This window comes from Pipistrellus kuhlii, unplaced genomic scaffold, assembly GCF_014108245.1.
Source record: "Pipistrellus kuhlii isolate mPipKuh1 unplaced genomic scaffold, mPipKuh1.p scaffold_m20_p_3, whole genome shotgun sequence".
Lineage (NCBI taxonomy): Eukaryota > Metazoa > Chordata > Mammalia > Chiroptera > Vespertilionidae > Pipistrellus > Pipistrellus kuhlii.
In genome coordinates, this window is record NW_023425529.1 from 16,186,964 (window position 1) to 16,199,449 (window position 12,486).

At 55.3% G+C, this 12,486-nt stretch overlaps 2 protein-coding genes across 5 annotated transcripts; one reads left to right on the forward strand and one right to left on the reverse strand.

The window, feature by feature from the left end:
* The first annotated feature begins 437 nt into the window (after positions 1 to 437).
* TPI1 (triosephosphate isomerase 1) lies at positions 438 to 3,858 on the forward strand. Of its 2 annotated transcripts, none has more exons than XR_006742780.1 (7): positions 438 to 669; positions 1,857 to 1,980; positions 2,093 to 2,177; positions 2,253 to 2,385; positions 2,676 to 2,861; positions 2,896 to 2,920; positions 2,960 to 3,098. XR_006742780.1 is itself a non-coding variant. In XM_036457971.2 (7 exons), the coding sequence occupies exons 1-7, from the start codon at positions 453 to 455 to the stop codon at positions 3,419 to 3,421; spliced, it is 852 nt and encodes a 283-aa protein (XP_036313864.1). In that variant the 5' UTR covers positions 438 to 452; the 3' UTR covers positions 3,422 to 3,858. The 2 variants fall into 2 exon arrangements, 1 of the variants encoding a protein (XP_036313864.1); XM_036457971.2 differs by lacking the exon at positions 2,896 to 2,920 and adding an exon at positions 3,303 to 3,858 and having other exon boundaries at positions 2,676 to 2,761; positions 3,084 to 3,171.
* A 123-nt stretch (positions 3,859 to 3,981) lies between these two features.
* Positions 3,982 to 6,429, reverse strand: SPSB2 (splA/ryanodine receptor domain and SOCS box containing 2). 3 transcript variants are annotated; one of them, XM_036457970.2, is made up of 3 exons: positions 6,285 to 6,429; positions 5,286 to 6,032; positions 3,982 to 4,341 (listed from the first exon to the last, which is right to left on the reverse strand). In XM_036457970.2, exons 2-3 carry the CDS (start codon positions 5,947 to 5,949, stop codon positions 4,214 to 4,216), a joined length of 792 nt encoding a protein of 263 aa, XP_036313863.1. In that variant the 5' UTR covers positions 5,950 to 6,032; positions 6,285 to 6,429; the 3' UTR covers positions 3,982 to 4,213. The 3 variants fall into 3 exon arrangements, with proteins under 3 accessions (XP_036313863.1, XP_036313862.1, XP_045443662.1); XM_036457969.2 differs by lacking the exon at positions 6,285 to 6,429 and adding an exon at positions 6,186 to 6,275; XM_045587706.1 differs by lacking the exon at positions 6,285 to 6,429 and adding an exon at positions 6,180 to 6,194.
* Positions 6,430 to 12,486: the final 6,057 nt, after the last annotated feature.

The following is a 12,486-nucleotide window of genomic DNA, read 5'->3' on the forward strand; positions in this document are numbered from 1 at the left end:
CTCTGAACCCTGTCACTTGTCCAGTGACTGGGCTAGGCTCTCCCTGCCTGGGTCAAAGGTACCCGGTCGGCAGTCAGATGTGTAAGCTGCTTGGATGGGCGGAGTCCCTCTTCCCAGAGTTGGGAAGATGGCCCTCGGAACCCCCTCAGTGCCCAGTACTCTGGTCTAGCCCAGCAGGGGAGTGGATGGACGTGCCCTGGAAACCACTTCTACCCCCTGCCCCCCCCACCCCACCTCCGGAGCTGTAGTCCCGACGGGAGGCGCCCCCCCCCTCCCCCAGCGCAGGGGTTCCTAGGTGTCTCCTGCGGCGGCTGAGCCCCGAGCCCTAGAACGTTGCTACAAGAAAGGGGGCAACGTCAGAACGCAGGCAGCGGGCAGCGGGTGGGCAGCGGGCAGGCCGGCGGGCGGCGGCAGGACTCGGGGGCAGGACTTGGGCAGGGGCCGGGCTTACCATGGCGGAGGAGGCGGAGTTCTGCTTCTCGGCGCTCTATATAAGCAGCCAGTGGCCGCGGCTGCGCCGTGAAACTGACCTTCAGTGTGTCGGCTTCAGCGACATGGCGCCCTCCAGGAAGTTCTTCGTCGGGGGAAACTGGAAGATGAATGGGAGGAAGAACACTCTGGCGGAACTCATCTGCAATCTGAACGCCGCCAAGTTGCCGGCCAACACAGGTGAGCCTCGCCGGGGCGGGGAGCGGGGGGGAGGGCAGGGGAGGGGGGCGGACGGCGGGTCCCCGCGGCCCTGGGCGCAGGCTGGGCGCCCGAGCTCCTGGACGCGGACATGGACCCGCGGCGCCGGGGCCACAGCCGCAGTGCCGGGTGTGTGTGTGTGTGTGTGTGTGTGTGTGTGTGTGTGTGTGGAGGGGGGATCGGGGCCTTGGCTAACGGTGCCCTGGGGCAGCGGGGCCGGGAAGGACTTGGTGGGTGTTCGGGAGGAAGATGGCCCTTTGGGAGGACGGGGCTGCACCGCTGGGAGCCGGGCCTGGAGGGAGGCCAGCCCCCGCGGGCGATCGGGAGAGGCTGGGCGGGGAGGCGGGAGGCGGGGAGGCCGGGAGGCGGGGAGGCGGGAGGCGGGGGGTGGGCGTGCGGCCTCCGCCACCTGCCCCCTCGGCTCGGCTCGTGCGCCGCCGCACGTAGCCCGAGGCTCCGCCCCGCGCCTGGCTGCGGCCGAGGCCCCCGGCGCTGCTCCGGCTTCCGGGGCTGCCCGCTCTGACCCTTCACCGTCGGAGCCGGGGTGAGCCCTGCCTTCGCGGATGCGGCTGAGCAGCGGCCAGACAGCCGGGCCATTTGTGAATGAGGAGCGATCCGACTGCTTTCTCCAGCCCGGAGCCGGGGAAAGCGCGGCGTCTCCTCCGTGAGCCGCTCCGCTCCCTGCGTACCCTCAACCCCTGCAGAGTGCTGTCCTCGGTCCTTCCCCTCCACCGAAATCACAGAACCCCGGGCCTGATCAGAAGGGGCAGCCCCTTCTGGTTTACTCCCCAGAAGCCCCCATACCAACCCCGACATGGCCCCTTTCTGCTTTTGCTAAAAACCCTTGCCTTGCCTGCGAGAGCTATTTTGGAAGGGAGGCTGGATTGGGCCCCAGAGAAAGCTGAGTCTCTTTGGTGCTCAGGCCCAGAATAGCGCCAGGAAATCAGAGCCACAGCTGTTAAAAGAGCAGAGGGCAGGGCCATGGCCTCAGGGGCACCTGGAAGGCTCTAGGAATTGGAAACGGGCCCAATCGGGGATGTGGACAAAGATCATCTTGTTGGGGTGAAGAGGGAAGGAAAGCAGAACTCAGGCAGTTGGGGAAGGCTAGGGGTTCTAGAGCTCTGGATGGAGTCTAGAGAATGAAGACTTGCTTGTGATCTCATCCTCAGAGGTGGTTTGTGCACCCCCCACCGCCTACATTGACTTCACCAGGCAGAAGCTGGATCCCAAGATCGCTGTGGCTGCCCAGAACTGCTACAAAGTGCCTAACGGGGCTTTTACTGGAGAGATCAGGTGAGATGCAGGTGGGAGGAGGGTGTGGGGGGGCCCTCCCCTCGTTTTCCTCAGGGAGGGGGAAGCCACAGGTGGACTCCCTGTGGAACTGTGGCTTTGTCTCTTCTCGCAGCCCCTGCATGATCAAAGACTGCGGAGCCACCTGGGTAGTCCTGGGGCACTCGGAGAGAAGGCACGTCTTTGGGGAGTCCGATGAGGTTAGTAACTAGGAGAAGCGGTTAAGAAATGCTTTGTTTCAGGAGCAGTGTTTCACCAAGTCTGTTCCTCCACAGCTGATTGGGCAGAAAGTGGCCCATGCCCTGGATAAAGGACTTGGAGTGATCGCCTGCATCGGGGAGAAGCTAGATGAGAGGGAAGCTGGTATCACTGAGAAGGTCGTTTTTGAACAAACCAAGGTCATCGCAGGTATTTCTGAAGGGAACCTATGAGCCCAGCCAAGCCCATGAAGGCACAGAGGGTGGGGTCAGATGCCCTGCAGCCTGACTTGGTCCCCATGCTGATACAGGAAAGGGAAGGGGAAGGTGGGAACCCTTGCTTCCTCTCCATCACTTCGGCTCCTGCCCCATGGTATTGATGCCTCTTGGAGTTTCTTAAACAGCCACGAGGGGGCAGCAGACAACCCTCTTTATTTCCCTGCTACCAAGCTCCATGGCTCCCTCCTGTTTACCCTGCCATCTGTGATCTCTGTCCCCCAGATAACGTGAAGGACTGGAGCAAGGTTGTTCTGGCCTATGAACCTGTGTGGGCCATCGGCACAGGGAAGACTGCGACACCCCAACAGGTAATCACGCCCAGGAGCCCAACCCTACCCTACCCTACCCTGCTTGGGTAGAACTGACAGCAGAGACCATCTGGGACAACCTTCATTTTAAAGGCAGGACCCCCTCCCCCGCCAAGCCCAGAGGAGGAGAATAATTTGCCCAAGGACATTCGTTCCAGGGTCTGGGGTGTGTGTGTGTGTGTGTGTGTGTGTGAAGAGCCCTGGTGTTGTAACTGGGATCTCGGGGTTTCTAGGATTCCCTGAAGCAACACTGCCCCACCAGGGTGTTTTTCCCCTTTGAGGGAAAGGCAGAGTCTTAACTTCGTCTGGCTTCTTGCTCTAGGCCCAGGAAGTACACGAAAAGCTCCGGGAATGGCTTAAGTCCAATGTCTCTGATGAAGTGGCTCAGTGCACCCGCATCATTTATGGGGGTGAGTGGGTTTGGCTCCGGCCTGAGGTGGGGTGGGCTGGGAACTAGACTGAGCCTTGCTTAGACATGGAGGCGGGGATGGAGCATGCCCAGCCCATCCCTGACCATTCGCCCTCACGTCTCCTCTCCCAGGTTCTGTGACCGCGGCAAACTGCAAGGAGCTGGCCTGTCAGCCTGACGTAGATGGCTTCCTCGTGGGGGGCGCATCCCTCAAGCCTGAATTCATAGAGATCATCAATGCCAAACAATAAGGCCCAAATCCATCTCCCTGCCCTTCCTGCTATGCCAAGGACTGTAAAGCTCAGAAGTCCAATAACTGCCCCTCATTACCCCCACCCCCACACATACTTCTGATGGAATCATCTGCTCCCTGTGGCCTAATCCACACTGTAGCTCTCCTTTATCATGTACACCTGTAATGGTTGGGACTAGCCCTTCTCTACTTACTATAATAATTGGAACAAAGCACGTCACCAAGATGGCTTCTCCTTGGCCGAGAGGCAGAAGGGTGGGGTTTGCTCGTGAGCCCCAGTCCCCACTGAAGGCAGGAGAGAGAAGCCATCCTCCTCTCCCATCTCGTACATGAGGCCGAGGGCTGGAAAGAGCCCTGTCCTCGCCGGTGCCATTAGCTGTGTGTTGTGTATGTGAGCAGTCCCACCTGGGGGTGGGAATAAACATCTGGCATTAAGCTTTGTGGTTTGTCCTTCATTGTACTTGTTTCCACATCATTTCTCTTTATTTTTTTGAGGCAGCCACGGGACCCTTTTGGGGGAGGGGGGTAGAGAAAAAAAAAGCCACAAACAGGTTTTTGCAACAGCAGGTCTCATTATTTTTACTTGGGGAAAAAACCATCTTGTGTACCAGGCGCCACAGTCTTGAATAACAGCTCCTTCTCTTCACCTGCTGGGTGGCTCGGGTGTTCGGTTCCCTAGAGCCTGGGTTGGGGCTAGGGGCCCAGCCTCACTGGTTTTAAGTAGCTGGTCCAACCAGTAGTACCCCGGGGGAGGTGTAGCATCAAGGCCCCCAAATCTGGTGTCACAGGGTCACTGGTAGAGCAGGTAGCGCTTCATGGCAGGGGGCAAGGGCAGCGCAGATACCTGGCCCAGCCGGGTAGCCCCCAGAGCTTGGCGCACGCACAGGCGGCTCAGGTGCAGCAGGGTGTGTGGCTCCGCTGGGGGCGAGAAGGAGGGGAAGGTTAGGGGTGCAGCCGCCAGCTAGACATCCTCAAGTTACAGGGTCCCTTCCACTCTCCTGCTCCGAGCCTGCTCCAATCTTGGTTGAGAGATCTAATGCACCCTGAAGTTCTGCATCTGCTCTCAAGGTTGGAGGCATCACACCCCCAGTCAAAGCTGGGGGTGAAGCTCTAGCCAAGGCCCTCTAAGCAGCAGGGCCAGGGGCTCTGATGGGGGTGAGCTGGCCCAGGCTTTGATCCAGAGAGGCCTTGGGAATGGGGCTGATGAGGTGAAAGGAAGGACAGACCTACACTCAACAGCTCACCATGGGTGATGGGCGGAGAGGTGCCCAGCCTCTGCTGAGACTACAGCTGCAGAGAACAGTTAGATTCCAGCAGCTCTAAAGCCAGGCCCCATTGGTTCCCCAAGAAGGTCCTTCCCCCTCAGCTCCACCCCAAACCCTGCCCTTACTGCTCTTTCCAGGTGGGGGAGGGAGGGCTCAATGGCTCCTTCCTGGGGTTTGACTGAGGAAGTAGGCATGTATGTGTCACAGGTCAGAGCCCGGGGAATCTAGTACACACCCTGGGTGCCTGGCACCGCCTGTCCTCTTCCTTTGGCGATTGTACACTAGCCCAGCACCCATTAACCCTTTGCACCTGTGACCCAGGAGCCCCGGTAAAGCCCTAATCCCCGGAGGGCCTCCCTCCATTCTGGGGGCTCACCACTTAATGGCAAATTGCGTACCCAAGCCTCACCTTTACCTCTGTTGCTGATGGGAGGATTAAATCAGGTAAGAGCTGTGAAGACCCTTAGCCGTTCCTGGCACTGATTAAGGGGGTCCGATGAAATCCCCTTCCCTTCCCCTTGTAAAGGCGTTGAGTTTCCAACCCAAACCACAGCCGCCAGTGACAGAACACTCTCCCCCACCTACCCCAGGCCTCACCTCTCCTTTTGCCCAGGTAGCGGATGCGGACCTGGCACTGGCCCCAGACAGCGCTTACTGCTGGGTAGAGGGTCCTGCCCTTCAGTCCGCGGAAGGCTGGCCCCAGGTAGGTGCCCCCAATAGCGTAGCCCAGAGTCCCCTCCTCCATGTCCAGAACCACCTGCAGCCTCTCCGGCACCTCCAGCTGCTCACCCTGAGGTCCGGGTGGATATTGGGGAGCCCCGGGCTCCTTGCTCTGATGGTATAGCTTCCCCCGCCCAAGGTCCCAGCCCCACGACTCGCTGTTGCTGCCCAGCAGCGCCGCGTAGTGGTCGGCCTGCAGCGGGGCGCGGGCCGTGGCCACACCAACCACGGCGTGGGTGCCCCTCTGCTCGCGCGGCCAGCTGATCTCCCAGGCGTGCAGGCCGCTCGAGTAGCCCCTCTTCCCCCGGACCCCGTCGGTGCTCTGGGCCACGGGCCGCCGCTCAAAGCACAGGCCCCCCTCCTTGACCTCGATGTTCTCCGAGCAGTCCTTGGGGTTCCAGCCGTGGCACCGTTGGGTTCCCAGGTCCGGAGGGGGAGCGGAGAGCAGCTCCTCCAAGCCTTTGGGACAAGAGTGATCGGGGTACAGGGCCTGTGGGGCGGGGGCGCTGCTGCTGCCCCCCGCCAGGGCCGTCTGGCCCATGGGGCGAGGAGCTGGAGGGTTCCCCGAAAGAGGCTTGCTGGGGCGTCTCTCTTCTGCAAGTTGCGCTCCGGCTCGGGACGGACCTGGAACGGAGTTGGGAGAGGAGAGACTGTCGAGTGAGGGGACCCGGCGGGGGGCTCCTCGCCCATGCGCCCCATCCTCCCACCCGTTGGCCCACGGCCCCGCTCCTCCCTCTCCGTTGGCCCCCAGCTCTCAGCCCATCGCCCCGCCCTCGCCCATCGGTCGCGGTCCCCCGAGAGCTCGCCCGCTCCGGGCCTCTCCGGGCGCCGTCCCCCTCGCCCGCCCCGTGCCCGCGTCCCCCGTGGGCCCCGAACCTCGCTGGGCTCCCCAAGCCGGGAGGCGGCCGGGCCTGAGCAGGAACCCGGCGTTAAGTCACTGAGGGGCGCGGGGCGCCGAACGCCGCCGCTTCCGCCTCCAAGCCCCGCCCCGGGACTGGCCCCGCCCCCGGCCCCGCCCCATCGCGGCGCCCTCGCGGGAGGGGGCGAGGGACGGTGTCATCCCGTCGCGCCCCGCCCCGAGGCCCCGCCCCTGGGAGGCCCTCCGGAGCCGTTAATCTCTCTTCTTGCGTCGCTTTGGGGTCTCTGGGGGTCCGTTCTCCTGGGAGCCACCTGGGCAGCCACGTCCTGAGCCCTTAGGGACGAGGGGCACGGGATCCAGGGGATCCTTCCATCGTGCTGACCTCCATTCCCGTGGTCCTGGGCTCGGGGCCACCGTTTCCGGGCAGGGCTCTTTCTGAGTCAGTTGTGAGTCAGCCGGTTCTAAGCCTGAGGTTCCGCGAACCCTGTGTTTCCGGCTGGGAGCGGTAGGTGTCACAGGTCTCCAGGCTGGTCCATCCTTTCCTAAACTGTGGGTCTCATTGGGAGAGTGGAGTGGTTACAGTCTTGGTTGTGACGGTTTGGCTCAGAGCGTGGGCCTGAGGATTCAAGGGTCCCGGGTTCGATTCCGGCCAGGGGCATGTGCCTTGGCTGCAGACACATCCCCATCAGTGGGGGGTGTGCAGGAGGCAGCTGATTGATATTTCTCTCTCATCCATGTTTCTGACTCTCCCTCTCCCTTTCTCTCTGTAAAAAAATTAATAAAGTATATATATTAAAAAAAAGAAATTAGCTGTGTGATGTGAGAAACATCCATCTGTTGTCTACCCATGCGCCCTGACCCGAGATGGTACCCGCAGCCTGGTATGTGCCCTGACTGGGAATCTAACCAGCAACTTTGTTGTGTACCAGATGAGTATCCAATCAATTGAGCCACCTGGGCAGGGCAAAATTTTATAATATACTAGAGGCCCAGTGCACGGATTTGTACACCGGTGGGGTACCTCAGCCTGGCCTGCACCCTCTCGCAATCCGGGACCCCTTGGGGGATGTCCAACTGCCAGTTTGGCCGGATCCCAGGGGATTGTAGGGTTTAAACAGGCAGTCCCACATTGCCCCAGGGATGTAGTAGTGCAGGAAGCAGCCGGCAGCCCGCAAGGAGGAGGAGCCTGAGCCTGGGCCGGCACCGTACCACTCCCGCTCATCCTGGCCCCGCTGCCGCTCAGGAGCACTGCAGTGGAGACCGGAGAGGCTCACAGCCACAGCTGCGCTTTACAGCCGTGAGCCCAGCATCTGCTGCCGCTGTGGGAGCTCACTGACCACCAGGGGTCAGCTCCTGCACTGAGCATCTTCTCCCTGGTGGTCAGTGTTCGTCATAGTGACAGGTCGACCTATTGTTCAGTCATTCAGTTGTTTGGTTGCTTAGGCTTTTATATTTTAATTAAAGGGGGGGGGAAGCATATTAATAGCATATTAATAAGAAAGATGTAAACCTGAACGCTTGTCATCCACTCAACCTGGATATTCTTGTCAGTGTGACAACAAAAATAATGACTGTGGATAGTGGACTGTGGATAGTGCAGGACCTGGGTATAACCCAGTGGATGAAGCAAGCCTATACTATAGCAACTCCAGTTCAGCCTGGGAAGTAGCTGACTGTTTAAAACATGGTGTTCACCAGTTGTTGCCACTGGATCTTGAACTGCTCAAACATTTGTTAACAGCTCAAACATTCCATAATGCTACAAGCAATATTAACTTTTTATTTTTTATTCATATGTAACACATGTAAAGTCCACTAACTGTAAATTGCTCAATGAATTTTTATATTTATATGTTACGTGACCACCATTTCCAGCCTCAAGATCAAGTGTATCTCCAGCGTTCCTGTAGGCTCCTTTCTTACCCTTTCCCTAACACTACACCCCTAAAGGTCCCTACTATTTGACCTCTATCACTATAGATTAGCTTTGCCTCTTCTTCAATGAAACCATAAAGTATGCATTCTTTTGTATCTAGCTGATTTTTCTCAATATTATGTCTGTGAGTCATCCATGTTATATGAAACAGTAGCTCCTTATGTTCAATGTTTTACAGTATTCCATGTATATATGTACTACAATGTGTCTATTCTTGATGGGCATTTGAATTGTTCCCGGTTTGTAGCTAGTATAGAGAAAGCTAGGTACAGTATTGTACAAGTCTTTTGGTGGGCCTAAGCACTCATTTTATTGGTTGTGAGTGAAGCTGTGCCACTAATTAGCTATGTGATGTTCCAAATATCGATCTCTCTTTATGAGCACACTCATGAATTCTGTTCTCTTATGTGCACAATTGCTGGTTTATAAAAATTTACAATGTATAGATTTAGCCACATGTAATTTTCTCAGGTTTCTCTTCACAGAGCACTTTTATTCAGAGTTAAGTCATTTAGGTATTTGGCAGTATGGAATACTTCAACACATCCTTGTAGATTTGAACTGGTCTTTTCTTCCTGTTCATCATATCTTTGTCTTTTGGGGATTTTATCAGTTCCTCAAGCTTTTTTTTTTCTTTTCTTCCTATTTTCATTGAATCAAATCAAAATCTGATCTTCTTCCTTGAGAAACCCTGTACTTCACAATAGGTTTTCATTAGTTTACTAAGTGGTGTATGCCCTGTAATCTTAAACTGCACCACAGAACCATCCTGCCCCACCACCTTCAACATAGTCTTAACTCCTTCCTTGGTTTTTTTGTTGGTCACGGCCAGTGCTGGAGTCTCCTCAGCTACCACTGCACCAAAGAGGTACCAGGCCCGCACCAAAGGCGCACACAAGCAGCACCAGAAGCAGCAGCGGTGGAGAAGGGAGAGGGCGTCTGTACGCTATGCCAGGTCCTCAAGGTTTTTATCAGTGTTTCTGTGTGGCTCTCAAGCCTGGCCAGTGTGGCTCAGTGGTTGAGCGTCAACCTATGAACCAGGAGGTCATGGTTCAATTCCTGGTCAGGGCACAAGCCTGGATTGCGTGCAGGAGGCAGCCAATCAATGATTCTCTCTCAGCATTGATGTTTCTGTCTCTTTCCCTCTCCCTTCCTCTCCGAAAAAAAAAAATAATAATTTTTTTTTAAGAAGAAGCTCTTCTATTTCTTCCACAAGCCACCACTATCCACTTGCTAGGCCACAATGAAACATCGAGCTTCATTCCTTAACATCCTAAACATAGTCTTCCCAAAATGCATGGACTGTTTTAGGCTTGATTGTTTCCTGTCTGTTTAATATAAAGGATGCAACTGGCAATACTGAAGAATTTCCAACTCTTCAGCTTATTACCATATTGAGGTAAGCAGTCCTGGCTCTGAGGAGGAATCTCAGCCTCCTGATGTGGCTTTGAAGCAGCAAATCAAGCTTAGATCAGCAGAGTGAGGGCTGGGGTGATGTTGTGCGGAGGAAAACCTCGATGTCTTTATAAGCACACTCAAAGTACGTGGTACCTTGGCATGGCACTGCTGCCTGCTGTCTGCAACACTGAAGCCAAGGCCTTTCTCTTTGAGGTCCCAGTCTACTTCTAAAACCAACTCAGGATAATGCTGCAACCCTGGATTTTGCATTTGATTTCTACGGTACGAGCAAAAACATTGTGTCTTCTTTTACGGTACGGGGGACTGTATCCCTGCAGAACATAGTGCGCTTTAGTAAATACAGAGCTACACTGCCACCATGAGAGATGGAGGGGGGCGGTCACAAGGGCATTAGCTACCTTCAGACTAGGACCCTGTATATCTAGTTTGGACACAAAAGCAGCTGGGCATTTTCCTTCTAGAAGATACCAGGTTCATTATATTCTGGAAGACAGCCCTTTGGCCAGTACTTCTTTTTAATAGCTCTGAGTGGATTTTGCTGCCTGTTCCTCCACAGATACAGCCTCACCAACAGTTTGCACGTTTTTGAGGTTAAAGTGGTTTCTAAAACTCTTACGCCATCTGCAGCTGGTTGGGAAATCCTCCCATCCAAAGGCTGTCTCCTCTGGCAGGAGGTTTGAACTGTGACCTGAGACCAAGAGCTTTCTTCCTCCTCTCCACGCCCCCCCCCCTTTTTTTCTTGCCACATACTGCCATTGTTAGTAATGGATTTCTGGTTCATTTTATCCAGGCATAAATTTAGTGGTCTTTCAGTCTTCATTAAAGAAGTTATCAGGGGACCCTATCCCCCTGCCCACATGGGAGTCTGTGCTGTGAGATTCTTTCCCCTTCTCCACCTAGGAGTCGGTACATGTTCTTCAATAAATTTCCATCTTTGCTATACAAAAAAATAAAAAGAGTCATCGGGAGAGATCAACCATATGCATGCAAATAAGCCTAACCAGTGGTCACGGACAACAGGGGGGTGGGGGCAAACGTGGGGAGGGGTTTGGGGTGTGAATGGGAGGATGAGGACAATTATGTGATGCCATAATCAATTAAAAAATAGACTCATCACATGAACTTTGCTGTCACTGGAGTAGTTATAGAATTTGATGACCTGGTTTCACAAATTTGTTGAATTTTGATTGCATGTGTGGATTTTTTAAAAATATATTTTATTGATTTTAACAAAGAAGAAAGAGAGCTAGAAACATCGACCAGCTGCCTCTTGCACACCCCCTACCAGGGATGTGCCCACAACCAAGGTACATGCCCTTGACCGAGATCGAACCTGGGCCTTTTCAGTCCGCAGACCAACGCTCTACTACTGAGCCAAACCGGCTTCGGCTATGTGTGGATTTCTTGAGGTCGTATTTATGTGCCACATGGAGATGGGCACCGCCCCCCCCCCGCCCCCTTTGGGTAAGTAAGCTGTTTTTTCCAGCATGGAAAGGGATTGCTGTAAATGTGGTTGGAATGCCTTCAGATGGTACTGTTATAGGAGAAATGGCGTCTTAAAACACTAGAATCTTGTTTTTAAAACAAAACACCAGAATCACAGTCAGCTTCACAAGATACACACACTGAGAGGCCCAGAACTGGTGCCAGGAGAACACAGTCTAGCCCACCATCTCACCCTCCCGAGGAAGGGCGGCGGGCGGCCTCCTGCCCTATTTAATGGGTACTGCAGAGCTCACATTAAATGTCTCTGATGAAACACGCACATCTCATCTAAACCTCACAACAAAGATATCCCAATTTTTACAGATTCGTCAACCGAGACTTGAAAAGGTTAAACGGCAAGCTATTCTGCAAAACGCAAGGGCGGTAACTAGCTGGCGACTCCAGAGAATGTCAGCCGCGCCCGGAGCTGCGCAAGCCCTTGGGTAACCGCGCGGGCGGGGCGCCGACTCCGGAGGGGCGGGCGGTCACGTGGGCGGGAGGGCGGTCACGTGGGCGGCGGGCTGCTGCCCGATAGGCTCGTGCGCCCTCTAGCGGCGGCGGCCGGTGCTCGGGCGGCCTCTCAACCCGCTTCTCTCTCCCGCCGCGAAAGAGCCGGGAGTCCCTACCTTAGGGCCCTGCCCTGGACCGCCGCTTCCGCCCAGCCAACCTCCTTCCGGTGCCGGCGTCGGCGTCTGGAAGGTTCTGTCCCGGAACAAAGGCCCTGGGGCGGAAGCGGGGCCTCGGAGCTGCCTCTGTAGCCCCGGCTGCGGAGAGGAGTGGAAGGGACGAGCGCTTCCTTACACTTAAAGGGCTCCTTCCCTCCATCCTTTTTCTTCCCCTCTCCCTCTGCTTTCAGCTCAGCCTAGGGACCCTCCATGGGAGAGGATCTTTTCACCCTGCAGGAGGGAGGCTGCAAGTAGGGACCCAGGTTAGGTTAGAAACTGCATACAAAGAGCACACTCACTGCAAACAACCAATGCCTCTGCCACGCCTAGCTAAGTCAGCCAGTCATCGAAAGTCTTACTTGCCAAATAATATCCTTTTGTTTCTCCTTGCTAATTTTTATTTATTTTTATTTTTTTTCGAGTACTCCACCTTGCTAATTTTTAAATAAATAAATATATAAATATATATGTATGTATGTATAAACTGATTTCAGAGGGAAAGGGAGAGAGATATAGAAACATCAATAATGAGAGAGAATCATTGACCAGCTGCCTCTTGCACACCCCCACATTGGGGATTGAGCCTGCAACCACTTGAGCCCTGATTGGGAATTTAACCCTGACTTCCTGGTGACATTCAACCACTGAGCCAGCCAGCTGGGCTGTCCTTGCTAATTTTTAAAATACTGCTTCAACTTTTTTTCCGGCGTATAA